This window comes from Neolamprologus brichardi, chromosome 1 (genome assembly GCF_056152115.1).
Source record: "Neolamprologus brichardi isolate AB-2024 chromosome 1, ASM5615211v1, whole genome shotgun sequence".
Taxonomy (NCBI): Eukaryota; Metazoa; Chordata; class Actinopteri; order Cichliformes; family Cichlidae; genus Neolamprologus; species Neolamprologus brichardi.
Window position 1 is genome coordinate 24,116,586 of NC_142104.1, and position 16,491 is coordinate 24,133,076.

The 16,491-nt window shown below is 42.3% G+C and overlaps 2 protein-coding genes across 10 annotated transcripts; one reads left to right on the forward strand and one right to left on the reverse strand.

Moving 5' to 3' along the window:
• Positions 1-287: 287 nt before the first annotated feature.
• slc9d1 (solute carrier family 9 member D1) lies at positions 288-11,107 on the reverse strand. 6 transcript variants are annotated; one of them, XM_006810062.3, is made up of 16 exons: positions 10,928-11,107; positions 10,086-10,205; positions 9,221-9,373; positions 8,038-8,354; positions 7,148-7,315; positions 6,628-6,807; positions 6,337-6,537; positions 6,117-6,245; positions 5,910-6,002; positions 4,563-4,749; positions 3,368-3,485; positions 3,085-3,280; positions 2,804-2,954; positions 2,612-2,691; positions 2,371-2,520; positions 288-1,756 (listed from the first exon to the last, which is right to left on the reverse strand). In XM_006810062.3, the coding sequence occupies exons 4-16, from the start codon at positions 8,293-8,295 to the stop codon at positions 1,643-1,645; spliced, it is 2,025 nt and encodes a 674-aa protein (XP_006810125.1). In that variant the 5' UTR covers positions 8,296-8,354; positions 9,221-9,373; positions 10,086-10,205; positions 10,928-11,107; the 3' UTR covers positions 288-1,642. The 6 variants fall into 6 exon arrangements, with proteins under 6 accessions (XP_006810125.1, XP_006810126.1, XP_087695736.1 ...); XM_006810063.3 differs by having other exon boundaries at positions 10,086-10,273; XM_087839610.1 differs by having other exon boundaries at positions 10,086-10,364.
• On the forward strand, positions 10,167-16,434 carry dcun1d2b (DCN1, defective in cullin neddylation 1, domain containing 2b). Of its 4 annotated transcripts, none has more exons than XM_035904076.2 (8): positions 10,817-11,173; positions 11,263-11,445; positions 12,080-12,296; positions 12,376-12,544; positions 12,702-12,832; positions 12,918-13,000; positions 13,289-13,385; positions 13,932-16,434. In XM_035904076.2, exons 1-8 carry the CDS (start codon positions 11,060-11,062, stop codon positions 14,009-14,011), a joined length of 1,074 nt encoding a protein of 357 aa, XP_035759969.1. In that variant the 5' UTR covers positions 10,817-11,059; the 3' UTR covers positions 14,012-16,434. The 4 variants fall into 4 exon arrangements, with proteins under 4 accessions (XP_006810132.1, XP_035759969.1, XP_006810129.1 ...); XM_035904078.2 differs by having other exon boundaries at positions 11,148-11,173; positions 11,263-11,354; XM_006810069.3 differs by lacking the exons at positions 10,817-11,173; positions 11,263-11,445 and adding an exon at positions 10,167-10,342.
• Positions 16,435-16,491: the final 57 nt, after the last annotated feature.

Consider the following 16,491-nt stretch of genomic DNA (forward strand, 5'->3'; position numbering starts at 1 on the left):
TGTAAACACTAGAGACGGCTGTGTGGGAAAATCCCGGCATCCTGATCTGATGCTTGGTTTGAACTTCATCAGATGGTCTTAACCATGTGATTGGTTGATTAGAGATTTGCAACTGAACAGGCGTAGCTAATAAAGTTCCTGATTATTGTATATTTTTTCAGAAATGAACCTCTTAAGCAACTTTTTGTGTCTCTACAACACAACTACAGTGAATTAATTGCCAAGTTTCCCAGTGCAATTACTGGATCAAAGGAAGAAAGCAAACACGAAACCAAATAAATTCTTCGTTGTCATCTTCTTTTTAATAAATAAAATGAATTTAGCAGTTTAGAAATACACAATCATGAATGAAAACAGCACTTCTTTATGACTTGTAGTGTCTGCCATGACCACCAACACACATGTATGTAAACAGAAAAGAAAGAAACAGTCTGCATATTGCAGGAAAGTATCTGAGAATCATATTAAAATATTCAGTAACCTGGCTGTTGGACACACATTTACATTGCACTTTATGGAATATAAGACACTTACAGCACAAGATGAGCAGGAATACACTCCTCAAAGTCTTGTTTTTAGTGCAGAGAAGTGTTGAGCAGGCACATAAGTTTGACATTCAGGGTTAACTAGTGCATTTTGTATTCAAACGTAACGTCAGCGAAGAGTTGTCATTAGTGTCTGATGCATTTCTGCTCCTAAAATCAGGTATTTCATTATCTACCTTCTGAGTTTCTTAGTAGTGTGACCTACCACGGTGTTCTGACATTTGCCGAGAAAAAAGAATAACAAACTACAGTCTTCAGAGAGTGCTATTATAGCAAAATTCACAGTAGCACGATGATCAGAATAACCCACTTCTGATTAAATACAGCACACAGAAGGTTTTTACGTCAGTCAGAAGCACAATCTGTCATCTACGATAACCAAGAGCCGAAGAAGACAAAGTGAACAGTAATATAGTCATCTAGAAGAACGACGGAGGTCGTTTTACAAAATACAAAAAAAATACTTCCCAAATATTTCACCTATAAGATCACAAAACAATATATGGAGATGTGTTGAACTGTCATGTGATTTCTACATGGAGGAGGCAAATCTAAGGTTCAAATTGCATAAGTGACGGAATGACTGATGAAACAAGTGTCTGAAAATAAGAAGAAAGGCATTTCTGACATCAAAAGCGTCACAGCGTAAAGGATCTCTTATCTGTTGTGCTTCTCCTCAAAACATGTGCTTTCTATCAAAGTTTTTCAAAGTAGCAGACACCACCGAGCCTTACAGATGTTTCCAGAAAATCAAAGCGGTTCAGTGATGTTGCGGTTCTGTAGATTACATGTAAAACTATTTCAGCATGTGATATTAAAATACAGTATAGTTTATCTAGCACATACACTACATGTTACACCAATTTGGACCATACCTAGCATGGAGAAACTGTAATGAAGGCTTTTTTAACAGTCAGAAGCAGGCTTTTATTAAGGACCTCAAGTCACTCTCTTCTAAAGCAGCAGATTGAGTCAATACAAGAATAATAAGAAGAAAAAGACGGAGATTTGGTCCTGCATAAATAAAACTTCTTGTTATGCCACTGTTATCTCTGCAAAACTCAAACGAGAACCCTTTGGCGCTGAAGTCAGTGTGGTCATGTGACTGGTCTGCGTTCGGTGCGGGGAACCCATCTGTGTGTAGTAACCTTCCAGAGCAGCGGAGCCAGCAGCAGACTGAGAGTGGTGACGCTGAGGACCAGCAGGTACACCTGCACAGAGCCAGAGAGGCAAACCAAATAAAGATCCAATAATCAGATGGCGAAATGTCATTAACACAGACTTTGAATAATGCTAATTTAACACTCTTTTGATTTATTCCACAATGATATCCCAGGGAGAGAGATGGATGTTCTTAAATGCCAAGACATCAGTGACATAGACGGTCATCCTAGTCACGATTCTTTACTTTGCAAAGATTACTGCGTCATTATAGGATTAGCTTAGATGGGAGATAAGAGGTCTTTTGGCTAAAAACTAACCAATGCTGTTGATTCTTCTTTGTAAATAGACAATGGATGATTGACACTACACATGAAGACCTGCCCAGCTACTATTCAAACCTGTTTTTGTGAGGGGCAGCCAATCAGAAGAAAACTGGCTGAAAGGGAGGGGCAAGTCAGCTACAGCTCAGAATAACATAAAAGTATTGACCTGGAACAGGGTATTATAGGTCTTGTTTAATTCTGCTTTAAACAATCATTAATAAATTATTATTTAAGGCAGAAGACGAAGCAAACAAAAGTCAAATTGAGCACCTACTATATTCTCCTCTGTCTGAATACTAAAACAGATGCCAACACTAACATAAGAGGTAATCACTGACCTCTCTGGAGATGATGCCAGCTCGACGCGCACGACTGCCCAGGACAAAGGAGAACTCGCTGACCTGAGCGAGGCCAGCAGAGACGATCCACTGTATGTGCCGAGACCCTGGAGGCAAGATTGCTGACAGCACGAGTACAGCCATCATAAACTGGAAGGAAATAAGGAGTCAAATGAAGCAGAAACTGGAGCTAGACAAAGAAAAACAAAAAACAAAGACAAAACACAGGAGTAGTCTGTACCTTCATAATGACGAGTGTGAGAGTTAGCGCCAGCAGGATGGTGAGTTCATACAGCACAAATGTCGGGAACACGTGGAAACCTGCAGCATCACACAGACACACACTTACCATTCAGTAAAGTCTCACGGTAAACAATACAAAACTAACACAACACCAAGGTCAGATCAGTCACATGATCGCGTTCAGGCTAACCGATAGAAGCAAAGAAGATGATGGCAAGGAAGTCTCTGATCGGCTCGATGCATCCCATGACCTCTGCTGTGACCATGTGACCCTGTGAGGACAGCAAAGCTCCAGCCAGGAAACAACCGAGCTCCATGGAAACATCCAGCACCTCAGTTACCTGCAGCATGAGTCAGCAAGAAAAGAACCAGCACAGACACACGACGGGTTAGACAAGAACATGAAATACATAATAAGTGAATAAAGTGAGATCTTTATCTAAAAGAAAAGGTTAAAAACAGACAGCATACTGTCAGCATGAAAAAGACAAAAGCTGCCATCCCCAGCACCAGGATCTCCCTGTTGCCTTTGCTCTCAGTGTGAAGCTTCTTGTAAAAGGGGCCAATCAGGAATGATCTGAAGAGCAAGCAGAGCAGCAGCACAGCAGCCAGCGACACCAGGACCTGGGCCAGGAGATAGAGCACGTGGAGGCTGCCATACAGAAAGCTGCGGTGCATAGAGGGAAGAGTTAACAATGCTGTGTGCGTGTTTACACAGAGCACACATGCAATAACAACAGAAGGACCAACACACCCGTCCAACTCTCCACTTTGTGCCTGGATCAGAGTCGGCATGACAGCGATGAAGAGGCCGAGCTGAACATCTTGCATCACCAACATCCCAAGGAGAACGCTGCTGTAGTCCAGCTCAGCTGCCACAAACACACAAACACGTTAATGATCACTGGCTAAGGAAAACACTCCTAGTAATCAGTATTGTATAAGTGGATGTAGTGTGATATTAAATTTGCCTACATTAAAATGTGTAAATTACCAAGAGTAATGGCATGGGAAAAGGCCTGTGGACAGGCAAGCTGGTCTTAAATGTAAAATAAATGTGATTTTTCTTCACTGTGAGCAAAAATCATTTACCGCTGCTGTGCTAGCAGAAGTCAACTCAGGCATGCAGGTCACAAAATCCTACTCAGCTATATACTACCAGAGGTAAGGGAGGATCTGCTGAATGCTGCTGTAACTGGATCTGAGGTAGGCTTAACTTTCTGGAATGTGGCCAGAAGGATAAATATAGATTTTCTCTGTTTCTTATCTTTGAAACGGAAGTAGTGAAGAGGAAAAACCAGCTAGTCACATCTTATAGCATTTAAATGCAACCTGTTCTCTTCATGTAACAGACACACACGGTCTGTTTCCCTCAAACGCTTTAAACACTCTAACGAGAAGACTTTCAAAACACTTGTGTGAAAGTGCATTCTTCTATTGTTTTATAATAGAACATAACCCCTTAGCAGGTCATAAACTAGTTTAGTACAACCGCAAGCAACGTCAGCCTCAGGTAAACAACAATACAAAATATTATACCATATCATTATTTATTGAACAAAACTACAGGAAAATGCAGAAGCAGTGTGTGGAAAAACTAAGCACACTTCCCTGCTTTAATAGGAATTAGGAGATAAGTAGCATTCAGGTACTTCTAATCAGATACATTTAACTGATCATCAGCAAGTGTGATCACCTCTATGAAAGCAGAATTTTTGTCAGTTTGTTGGTCTTGAGCGTTACTCCTGCTAAAGGTGGTTCTAAAACCTACTGAACAATGGATCACCTCATACAGCTTCTGCATTTTGGCTTCATTCTTACAAAATACACAATGACACTGTGTAATGTATCGTGTGTTATTGTTCATCTGATACTGTATTTACCTAATTTTAGGACCTGGTAATAACCAGATGATTGCTTTATTATGTCCTGACACATAAAACACAAACCTTCCTTATCTCCTCTGCTTCCTCCTGCCAGGAAGCGGGACACCAGTGGAGTGCTGGACAAGGACAAACAAGTAGAGATGAAGACAGTCTGGGTGGGTCGAATATGCAGGACTTGTCCCCACAGCAAACCGGCTCCTACCATCAGCAGACTCAAAGAGCAGGAACCCTGAACTGAAATCTTCCATACCTATGCACACATAGACAGGTTGATGACTGGATGATGACTGTCCATAAAGTAAGTAACAGAGGCTATAAAAACAAATGGTATTAAAACAACTAGACTGTGAGCAATAGTGGATTTTACAGAAACATTCTAATATGTGGTTAATAATAACAATATATATACAATAACAATAATAATAACATAATAATACATATGTGGAATTAAATCCAGATGTATCAGCCAATATTCTTCAGCATGTCCGCTGCTACTTAAACTTTTTCTAAATTATCCCAAGCATTAAAAAAACTTTCTATATTAGCACAAACTGGACAATAATTACACATGACATTGGCAAACATCAGCTACTAACATCCAATATATGTCTGCGTAGTTTCTCAGTCATCCAGGTCACTGCTGTTTAAGGAGGTTAGAAAGAAAGCGACCAGACTTCTTTAAGTTTTCTTTTAAAATCATTTCTCTTCTCATCCAAGAGGCTTCTTCACTTCTAAAACCAAAAGGTTGAGAGTCCCAGGTATTTAAACCCTTGTGCGGTCTTGTCCAGTCGCCTTCTTTTCAGCTCTAATAATATACCAATCAGGCTCTAAACCAGGGGTCTCCCACTCCAGTCCTCAAGGGCCGCTGTCCTGAAACTTTTCCATGTGTCCCTGCTGCAACACACCTGAATACGACTAGTGGGTCATTAGAAGGACTCTATAGAACCTGACTGCATGCTGAGGTGGCAACTCAGCCATTTGATTCATGTTCCAGCAGCTCATGAGTGAATGAACATGGTGCAATAAAAGTACATTATTCCAAACACTTACATTTACTTAAATTGACATGAGTAGGGTTAGGAGTTGCCACCTCAGCATGCAGTCAGGTTCTATAGAGTCCTTCTAATGACACACTAATATTCAGGTGTGTTGCAGCAGGGACGCATGGAAAAGTTTCAGGACAGCGGCCCTCGAGGACTGGAGTTGGAGACCCCTGCTCTAAACCAAACATTGAAGGACATAAAAGTATTGTTTTAAAAGTTGCTTTTACAGGTTGTGATACTGATGTTGGTTAATTCGTGTCATGCTGCACCACCGCAACACAACACACAGAACAGTTTGACCATGTCATTGGCATCAGTGCCAGACTTGTCTTTGCCTTATTCCAAAAGCAAAATCTTCTTCATTTACCTTTCTGAGGCGCTCAGGTGAGAACTCCAGTCCGACCACAAAGAGAGTGAAAAACACACCCAACTCCCCGAGAGTCTCCACCTGAACCATAGACTGCAAGAAGCAAAGCCGAACACAGATATAAACAACAAGCACAGAAAGTAGAAAAAAAGACTGATTAAAAAAATAAATAATTACAGTCTCGCTCTCACGCACGCACTCACACACCTTGATGCTGTTGAGCCCAGAAGGACCAAGCAGGACCCCACAGATGATATATCCAAACATGGGAGGAAGACCCGCTAGAGTGCAAATCCAGCCACAGGGCAGAGACAACATCACCACTGAAACCAAGTCCTGCACATACATGTTTAAAAAAAACGTCAATACTGACTAAAAATGAAAACAAATGAATACAGAGTATCCGCTTCTGCGAGGAATGACTGACTTTGATAAAGTGGTGGTCGGCTCTCGGCATTGTTGAGTCTCGCGGTTTAGTCAGAACATACTGGTTGTTCTGCGAGTCAATGAGCATGCTCAGTCCCAGGTCATCCTCCACTTCCTTTTGCCTGGACTTGTTCTTCCTCTTGCTTCCATTCTCTTCGTCGTCTTCCACTCTCAGCACGGCCTCTACATTCACTCCTTTCATCTACACAGCACACAGCACGGAAGAAGCTACAATCACTATCATCTTCAGTTTTTGAGTAACCACAATATGTGACAGTGACTGTCTGCAGACCTGCTTGTTGTTGTCAAAGGCGTGCTCTTCGATCTCCTCCTCAAGTCGGTCGGCTGCCTTCCTGACATCCTCCAGGATCTCATCCAGGATGGACAGAGTCTTGTTCTGGGCCAAAGCGCTTTTAACAGCTTCCTGCTGATGCTTCTCAGCCGCCACCAGCTCCACGTACTCCTGTTCTTCCTGAAGTGAGATAAGAGGGGCCATGCATGTTAGGAGAGATGAATGTAGGAAATGTGTATTAAAGATTCAGTCTTAAATTTTGAGGTCTGTAAGATGGTCATATCAACAGTTTTATATCTCTCCTATATTCACACAGGATTAACTTATTTGATAATAAATTTACATTTTGGATAGTCTTTTTGGAAGTTTCCAATTCTGCTACAGGTCTCTTCCTGTTAAAAGACAGTTTTTTTCTTTCCACTGTCACCAAAGAGCTTGCTCATAGTGGGTCATCTGATTGTTGGGCTTCTGATATTTCCCTGTCCTTTGAAAAACTGAGATACAAATAAGCTGACTTCACCTTTATGGCTGCCTCCCTGAGGGCCTCCAGCCTTTGTCTGCTGCTCTCCTTCATGTTGACCACATCCTTGTAGTCTCCCTGTAGCGCTCTCTGCAGGCTGTGCAACGCCTGGAACACGAGGTGCTCGCTCTCATTCAGCTCCTTCTGCAAAACCTCCAGAGTGTGAACCTTAATGCAGACAAACAGAAACTTGTCAATCGGTAAAATGTCTCTGGTCATCTTTCACTGAAGCCACCGTGTGCAGTGCAGTTTACAATTCTTCATCGGAGACTGGACATGACCAACAGGACAAAACAGATTGTGATGAAGCAGGTTACAATAGGATGAAGGTGCATTTTATGTGACTCTTGGCACACATCAGAAGAGGCACTTAAACACAATAAAACAACTGAATGCACACTATCCGTATATGCAGAATAAATATGTGCAGAAAGTCACATGTTGAATTTAGTTGGATGTCACAGCTCCGGGGAAGAAGCTGCCTCTCAGTCTGGTGCTGTGTTTTAGTGAGTTAACTAGAAGGCATTTCATTCAGATCGTTTCAGAGGTAAACTAGAAAAAAAAAACTTTGAAGATTTGAAGAAAGCACATTAAATTTAAATGCATTTTCAGCTTGGTCTGGTATAAAAGTCTAAAAGTGGTGCTTAGCTATTTCTCCTGTTAGTTGTTTTAATCAAACCAGTCATCTTATCGCTACATGCACAAATCATAGGAAACATGAATTATAAGCATGCACAGTCATTCTGTGCAACGGTCAGAGAGGCAAACAGTTTAGAGACCTAAAGAAGAATTACAGGTTATGCAAAAGTTAAATGTCTCTAACTCTTCAGTGGATAACAATTTGAAAGGAGCTCTTGGCTCCATCAGATTGCTTTTTCTCAGTCTGGTACCTGGAAGTGTTTCTCAGTCTCTGAAAGGCTCCGGTCTTTCCTAACAGCATCGGCAGCAGCCGCCAGCTTCTTGAAAACCACATTTTTCTGACGTAGGAGGCCCACCAGCCGCTTGCAGTTACCAGCCACCCAGCTCTGCCCGTGTGTGGCCCTGTTACTTCGATAGAGCTTGACGGCATGCTGGGCCACCTGGTCTTTTTGGACCACGGCAGATGCCCCTGCCAGGCTGAGGCACAGCAGCCAACATACAGCCTGCATCCAAAGTCCTACTCGTGTCTTCACCAGGGTGTGAGGGGGACTGAAGACGGGTGTGAGGCCTGGATATGGAAAAGGTTTTTTTTAAAAAGTAAAAAAAAAACAAAATAGTATGACAGATTAAGATGGGTTGAGTGTCAATGCAAATATATCTATATATCAGCCAGTCATATGGCAAAAATTCAATGCATTTGTTGACATGGTTGAGACAACCTTCTGGAACTGAAGCTGAGCATCAAAATGGGAAAGAAATGTGATTTAAGTAATCCCCTTAAAACCAAACTACCATCTACCCATCTCCCAATGGCTCCTTCCTGTAGGATAACACACCATCTCACAAAGCGCAAATAATCTCAAACTGGTTTCTTGAACATGACAATGAGTTCACTGCACTCAGATGGCCTCCACAGTCACCAGACCTCAATCCAGTAGAGCACCTTTGGGATGTGGTGGAACATATGACTCAGATCATGGAGCCATGTGTGATGCTGTCATGTCAATTTGGACCAAAATCCCTCTTCCATGTTTCCAGCACTATTTTTGAATATAAGCCATGAAGAATTAAGGCAGCTCTGAAGGCAAAGTGAGTGGTATTATGTGAGATACAGTGTGTACTTATGCAACCTGTATATTTACTATTGTTATACCAACAGCCTGTTCAGTCTTTAAGCAGGGTGTGGTGGCAGCTGAACATGAGGTCCGTCTTGCTAGCAGTTCTTATTATTAAGCTTCACCTTAATGTGACTGAATGCTTAACCTGTAAAAGATTCCAGAGCTGCTTCCTCTGCTGCCTTCATCAAATACGCTGCAGTATATATAGTGAGGAAAAGGATTGTATTTAAAAAAAAAAACAACCAAAAAAACAAAACATCCAGGTTGCTTTACATTTAATCTTTAACCACACCAACACTGAATACATTCAACTCACAGCCAAGGCAGTCTGCACTGTTGTGAGCATGAGTCAAGCTGAGAGATGTTTACTTTCCAAACTCCTCCTATGTCCTTCTTCCTTTGGGCTAGGCTGCAGACGCTCTGCCACTGCAGCTAGAAATCAGTAATACCACTGTTCCGTCTTGAGCTGCTGAAATGGACAAGCACACATACGCACACACAGGTTCTCAAATTTAAGGCATTACAAACTTTAAAATAAGGTGTGTCAGCCTCAGAGAATTAAATGTAAACAAAACCAGAAGTGCAGTTTAAACATTTCCTTTCACTTTACAAAGCCTGATCTATGAAAAAAGACCACGTATACACCATGAAAAACTAACAATGTTAAATGACTATATAACAGGTTATGTATGTTAAAAATAAAACACCAATGCCATTATTATTACTGACACAGTAACATTAAAGGTTAATGTTTTATTTGGTTTCGATAGAGTAGATTTTTTTTTTTAAATATAACACATTGCTTTGTATGACAAAGTCTTTGTTGTTGTAGTGATGTAAAAAGAAATACTAAAGTAAAATGAAAATGTCCCACAGGTAATCTGCACTAAACTTTGGACTCGTACCTAAAACCTGAAGTTTTACCTTGTCAGGATGTGCATAATCGAATAAAAAAAAAAAAAACACACAAAAAATGGAGCACAGACGTGTAAATGTAAAATAAAACGGGAAGGACATTTAGCTATCCTAATAACACACACCGCCAGGTATGAATGACATACCGAGGAAACAGCACGGACAGCCAGTGAAATCACCCATTTTCTTCACTGTCCCAAACACAGATTACTCGACTCCTATGAGTGGGTATATCAGCAGAAACAGATGAGTAAAGAAATCACTACCTGCGAAATGTGTGTACTGTCCTGGCTCTCAACTCCACGACTGAAGGAGCAGCAGAAGAAGAAGGAAACAATCGTGCTGTTGTGCCGCACTACCACCACCCCTCCTCTCCTGCCACATAGCTGGAGACAGCGTCGGTGCAGGCGTTCACCGGTTTTTACTTGGCCACCAACTTCATGTTTACTCCGACCTCCGGGCCGTCGGTAGCATTGTCGGTGCAGGCAGACAGAAAGGGGTAACAATACTTTTTTTTCCCCAGGTAGGTACAAACGACCCAGTCCCTAAAACAGCTGAGTTAGTTCTAGTGTGGCTAAAGTTGAATAAGCTGTTAGGTAAAGCTAAGTTAGCTTCCAAATTGCCCGGAGCTGTCAGACCAGCTCCAGCCAGCTGAGTCCACACACACACTTGTGACACAGCCGTTAACGCTATCTCAACTTTGCTAACATTAGCAAAGAAATGACGGTCGTGTGTGTGTGTGTCGACAGCGGATCCCCTCCCCATTTACACCAGGTGCGACTAAAACTAAAAAAATCCCTCCTCTGCTTTCAGAACATATTCCTGTAAAAAAATAAAGATCCATCTTTAGATTACTTCCGAAACATCTTTATCAGATTTGATATGGGAGTTGTAGTTCTCAGGTGTTTTGTGTTTTCGACTCGACTCTTGCCTCAAGTGCTTTTACGTTATGGCAGCGCTTCTCCGTTTTTTCTTTTATTTTTCGGTTATGACACATTTTCACTGTTGTGTAAAGTCGTATTATTTCGGTGAAGCGAGAAAAAACACCGTTAAATTAGCTCCACGCCTAGTTCTACGACCCGTCCCCCTCAACAAGGGTTATACTCACGGTGTAGTATCGCAGTAATAGAGGCGGAGTAATAATGAGACTTTTTAAGCGGTGTCAGAGACGTTGCACAATATTTAAGAATAAAACAAGTATTTTACCGAAGCGGGGGTTGTATTTTGAATTTCAGCGGTGATGAACTACATTACCCATGACTCCAATTGCCGTACAGTAGCCCAGTTCTTATGCGCATGCGCGCCTGGGGGAAATTGGATCTCAAGTTGGCCAAAACAGCGGGTGATAAAAATGGTAGGTGAGATTAAAAATGAGAACCCGTTAGAGTTGTTTATCCCCGTTTATGAGCTCCTCAGACAGTAACAGCTGTCTCTGACGCTCAGGGGTCACCGCAGTGTGCGGGGTCGGGGTGTCCGCGACCAAGTGTCGCATCGTCAGAGGAGATGTGTGTCAGCAATGTGAGGGGAAACGGAAGGTCAGTTGTTGATGTTTTCGAGACGGGATGCATGCACTTGCGCCACGTACCTTTGCCTTTATGGGGTAGCTCGTCTGCGATGCTGACCCAGGTGAGGATACCCCGTGAAGGACCCCCCGTGCCTAGAAGGACCAGGTCGACGAGCTGTGGCCTGCCATAGTGCGTTTGCTGTTTGATCATCGGGTGGGTCAGGTCTGCAAAGACGGGCCACATGATCAAACAGCATATTCGTGGACTAACCGAACCTCGTGGCTGTGCATTTGCAAGTGCTAACATCAGCGCTGTGGCACACCGGGTTTCCAGCCTTTTACTTTTTAATTACATGCGAAGCTTAAAGTAGTGAGAGACAGCACAGCAAGTTTTCTGTGGAGTTTCTAGTGAAAGCCTCCGCTTGAAGGGAAGTCTTTGCACTCTAGTGTACTCTAATAGCACTTACCCTGTATGTTTGAATGTTGGTGTGCAGTCTGATGAGCTCCTCATGCATGGCAGGACTACCAAAGCTGGCAAAGTGGGGGACCTGTCCTCCATTACCCCAGGACTTAGAGGGGTCCAGAATTTGTAATGTTGGTTTGATGAGCATTATTTGAATTTATATGCAGCTTGAAATATTTTAATTACTTGAAAGAAGGGCCTGTGTCTATCTTACCTTATCACATTTGATACTCTTTCCTATTTCATTTATATTTTGGCCCCTGCATTCACCTGCATCCCTCCTTACTTTCCAGCACAAGCTGAAGTCATCACAGAAGGACAAAGTTCGGCAGTTTATGTCCTTCACGCAGGCAGGCGAAAGGACAGCTGTGTACTGCCTGGCACAGAATGACTGGAAACTAGAAGTTGCCACAGACAACTACTTCCAGAACCCAGACCTCTACTACAAAGAATCCATGAAAACCTCAGTGGACCGCAAGAAGCTGGAGCAGCTCTACAACAGATACAAAGGCAGGTGTCAGGGATTGAAATTGGAGCGATCCGCTCATTCCGTCGCGCTTTTGCTCATTATTTTCGGCTGTTGTTGTAGATCCCCAGGATGAGAACAAGATAGGCATCGACGGGATCCAGCAATTCTGCGATGACCTGATTCTAGACCCGGCGAGCATGAGCATACTGGTGGTGGCGTGGAAGTTCAGAGCGGCCACGCAGTGCGAGTTCAGCAGGAAGGAGTTCCTGGATGGCATGGCTGAGCTAGGGTGAGCAGTAACTGGCTTTGAAATCTACTTTGTGATAAACTGTACTGCATTTCTGACATATGAGTGTATGTACTGTGCCGTTTGTCTCTGTAAGACGAGTCATACGAGTATTTAAGGTTTCATACTTCAGACTTGACATCATCATCATGTCCTACAGGTGCGACAGCCCTGAAAAGCTTAAGGCCATTCTTCCCAGACTAGAGCAGGAGCTGAAAGACTCAGGAAAGTTCAAAGACTTCTACCAGTTTACCTTCAGTTTTGCCAAGAACCCAGGCCAGAAGGGGTTAGGTAAGAATGACAGTGTGTAGGGAAAACACTGTTTTTAATCAAAAACATGAAGCATCCACCCTTAAACAGATTTTCTGCTTTCTAGACCTGGAGATGGCCGTGGCTTACTGGAATCTAGTTCTCACAGGTCGGTTCAAGTTCCTGGATCTGTGGAACCGCTTCCTGCTGGTGAGTGTGGGATGTTCTGTTGTCTCCCCGTTCTTTTCATTTTTGGATCAGTGGGACATTTGGGTATCTGACATGCATGAATCGATTTCCCTGACATTTCAAACATGCTTTGTTCATCTTGTTGACCTATACAAAATAAATAATCCAATCCCCCACATTGATTTTTGACAGTTCAGAGTTATGTCACCTTTAATCGAGGCTGTTTGTTTGTTGCCTTTGTAATTAAAACAAATGTTTGTTTTTTTTATGATCACAATGAAACGTTTCCTGTTGCTGTTCTGCATTCAGGAACATCACAAACGATCGATTCCCAGGGACACATGGAACCTCCTCCTGGACTTTGGCAATATGATTGCAGACGACATGTCAAACTATGATGAGGAAGGTGAGCTAACGAGTCTGGATGAAGATGATCGGTGAACACATTGAAAGCTCATCAGTTGTCACATTAAATACGAATAATTCAGGGTGTTGTCTCTTTGTCTGCCCCTACGCCAGCACCCAAGTGACTTGAAGTACTGTGCAAATGCTTTGAGCCACCAATAATTGCTTTCTTTTGCTTTAAATGAGCCAGATTTTCTAGTAGTTCACATTTCTTAAGCTAAATCTATGATAAAGGTCAACAATAAGACAGTTTGACAGGTATAAAATTGTATTTTTTCAGCAGCTGAACAGCTCTTAGCAAGAACTGGGTATATCTCAATAGGATGTGTTGTGAATCTAAAAAAAAAAAAAATGAAGGAAAGTGGACAAGTAGCGGGCAAAAGAAGTGGCAGGCCGTTAAAAACTATCTACAGCAGAGTCACTTCCTTTAAGGCCACCCTTTTATCTAACTTTCTTATCTCTAATGTCTTGAATCGTGATTTCACTACTTAAATCTTGTTTATTTATATTCCCTCTAACGTATTCTTCTTCTGCTCGCTATTTTCAGGGGCCTGGCCCGTCCTGATCGACGACTTTGTGGAATTTGCTCGGCCGATTGTGATGGGGACCAAACGCAACGTGACATAATGTTTGTCCCGGCTTCATGCAGCGGATAGAGTTTCGCATTTCTTCCTGTTTTCTTTTCCTGAATGAGGTTTTTGATACAAACGAGCCAAAAATGAGACTACTTCTAATTAAGCCTGACTGCAGCTTTTTCCATTAGGATTGTTCTTCCAACTGCATACGATGCCTCTGAAAGGGAGAGACCCGAACTTTTAAAATGGAAAGCAGGACGGGAATCAGTCAGAAAGAGAACTTTTTTTTCTTTTTTTAGTTGTTGTTTGCTGACACAAACAGCAATGTGAAGAGGATGTATATGCTCAAACCTCTCACTGACAGGTGTAAAACCACACCTGTGGACTCACTAACCAGCAGCCTCGGTACAGTGACAGCCAGAGAGTCGGTTGGAAGTTAAACTCTGCATGTTTTGTGAGCTAGTGTGGAGTGGTGCCATGATGTGTGTGTGGGGGTGGTGCTATTAAGGTTATTTTCACTGATGTTGCGAATGTGTTGCTCTCCAAGTTACAGTGAGAGCAGACAGAGGAAGTGAGCTTGAGTGTGTGTGTGTGTGTGTCTGTGCATATTGCCTTATTTACAATACCATCCCACATATCTTTGGTTTTGTTGATATGTAAAAGTCTGGAATAATTCACCTTAAACTCCACATCTTGTGTTCGGAGATCTAGGTAAAGAAGCACGTTTGTCGAGCACCAGCAGAATCACAAAGGCTTTATCGATCTGTTACAGTGGTCTCACTTTCATTTCATCACACAAACCCCACTGAACGTCTGTCTCTGTCACTAACTGCAGGCTTTCTGTGCTGCTCCTGATAGCTCTACCTCCTGCAGAGGCTCAGAGAGGGACGTCTGTGTTCTGAATTAGGAATTACCAAAAAAGAAAAGCATCGTAAAAGGAAATGAAGTTGATGAGATAAACATGTTACTGCTGTTTGGGGCATTCTCAAGTGAGCTGAGGAGCTCACATGTGATGGCAGAGAGAAGTGCAGCAGTCAGTTAATGTGCTCGTATTCAGACTGACGCGGTCGTTAGCAGGTCCGACCTGGTTAGATTTTTGTTGCGACTTCTGTGGCTCGCTCAGGCCTGAAGCTGGCCGATTATGGAAAGGAGCTTTAGAAGAGCAAAAACAGGTCGTGGCACTTTTTTTGTTGCGATTGGTGCAAAAGCAGCATTTGCGATGCTGCAGCATTACACTTGCTGGTTTTATGTCTTGACTTTAGCAGCGATTAAAAGTACGAACACAGAGAGAAGCTGAGGGGCGCCCTTACTCTTTCCTGTCATCCCGGTGAGGATGACTTGTCACCTCTATAAACTGCACTGAAGTACACTTTTTCTGTTGTAGGATTATACATTTTTATTTAATCAGACGGCACTGTGTGGAGCATCTGAGTTATTTGCGTCTCGTGGCAGTAGGTTTATCTCACGTGCTGAAGTTTTTATAATGAAGATGTGCATCGCAGCAAGGAGTATTTTAACTGATTGTTTACATGGCTGGAGGTTGCTTTTTATAGATTTGGTTGAATTTATTACATAGGACAACATGAACACTGCTCAGGCTGCCATCTAGTGGTGGCAGTGGGCTATAGCATTTCTCACTTTTCTGTAGTTTAATGAAGACTTGAGCCTTTTAACACTTAAGAGATCAGTGCAGCAATGCTTATTATTATTATTATTATTATTATCATCATTATTAATAGGATTAACTGTTTCTCTTTAAGTGTACCTAAAAACACTCTACATCCCAGAGTATGGCAGAAGGTACCAGAGCTCAGGTCCCCGTCACCCTCTCCTCAGTCGGGGTGAGCTGTGTGGCTTCCTGTATTTGTCAGTTCTGGTTCTGTCATGTGTTGTCACTTCAGTTAAACCATGTGCTGAAATAAAGATAGTTATTCTCTTGCATCTGCAGCTACCTACAGGGGGAAATAACTTGACAACCTGGTTGGAAATGCTCCTATTTATGTAAACACAGTCACTCATAAACTGTGGTGGTATGTGTGTGAATGTATAATTTTCTTTCTTTTTTTTAAGTTCAAGGTAAATCGGGACTGGATTGTGGGTTCACTTCCAGACTGATTATTGCGTCACAGTGTTTGCCATTGTAATTAAGTTAGACATGTTGCTTTAATAACAAAGTTTCCGTCCTGTCAGCATCGCCACCGTCAGCCAGGGTGGCTGTTATCTAACACCTGTAATTCTCCGTGGTTCAGGAGTGACAGAACAACTTCCAGTATTTAGTGTTCTGTTACATTCGGTGCATTTTTAGTTGTCAAATGTGCGATCGGCTGTTTCTAGTCGCACGTGGTCATGGTCTTTAAGACAGTGTTATTTTTGCTGGCAAGAAAACAGGTATTTACACAGTAATGTTTCTGCTGCAAAAGCATACCGAACATTGTTTTCTTGATAAATGTTGTCAATAAAGCATGTTGTTTTTAACCATCTTGTAAAAGGTGGGGTTTTTTTTCACAACTATTTGTAGTTTTTCATTTTAGT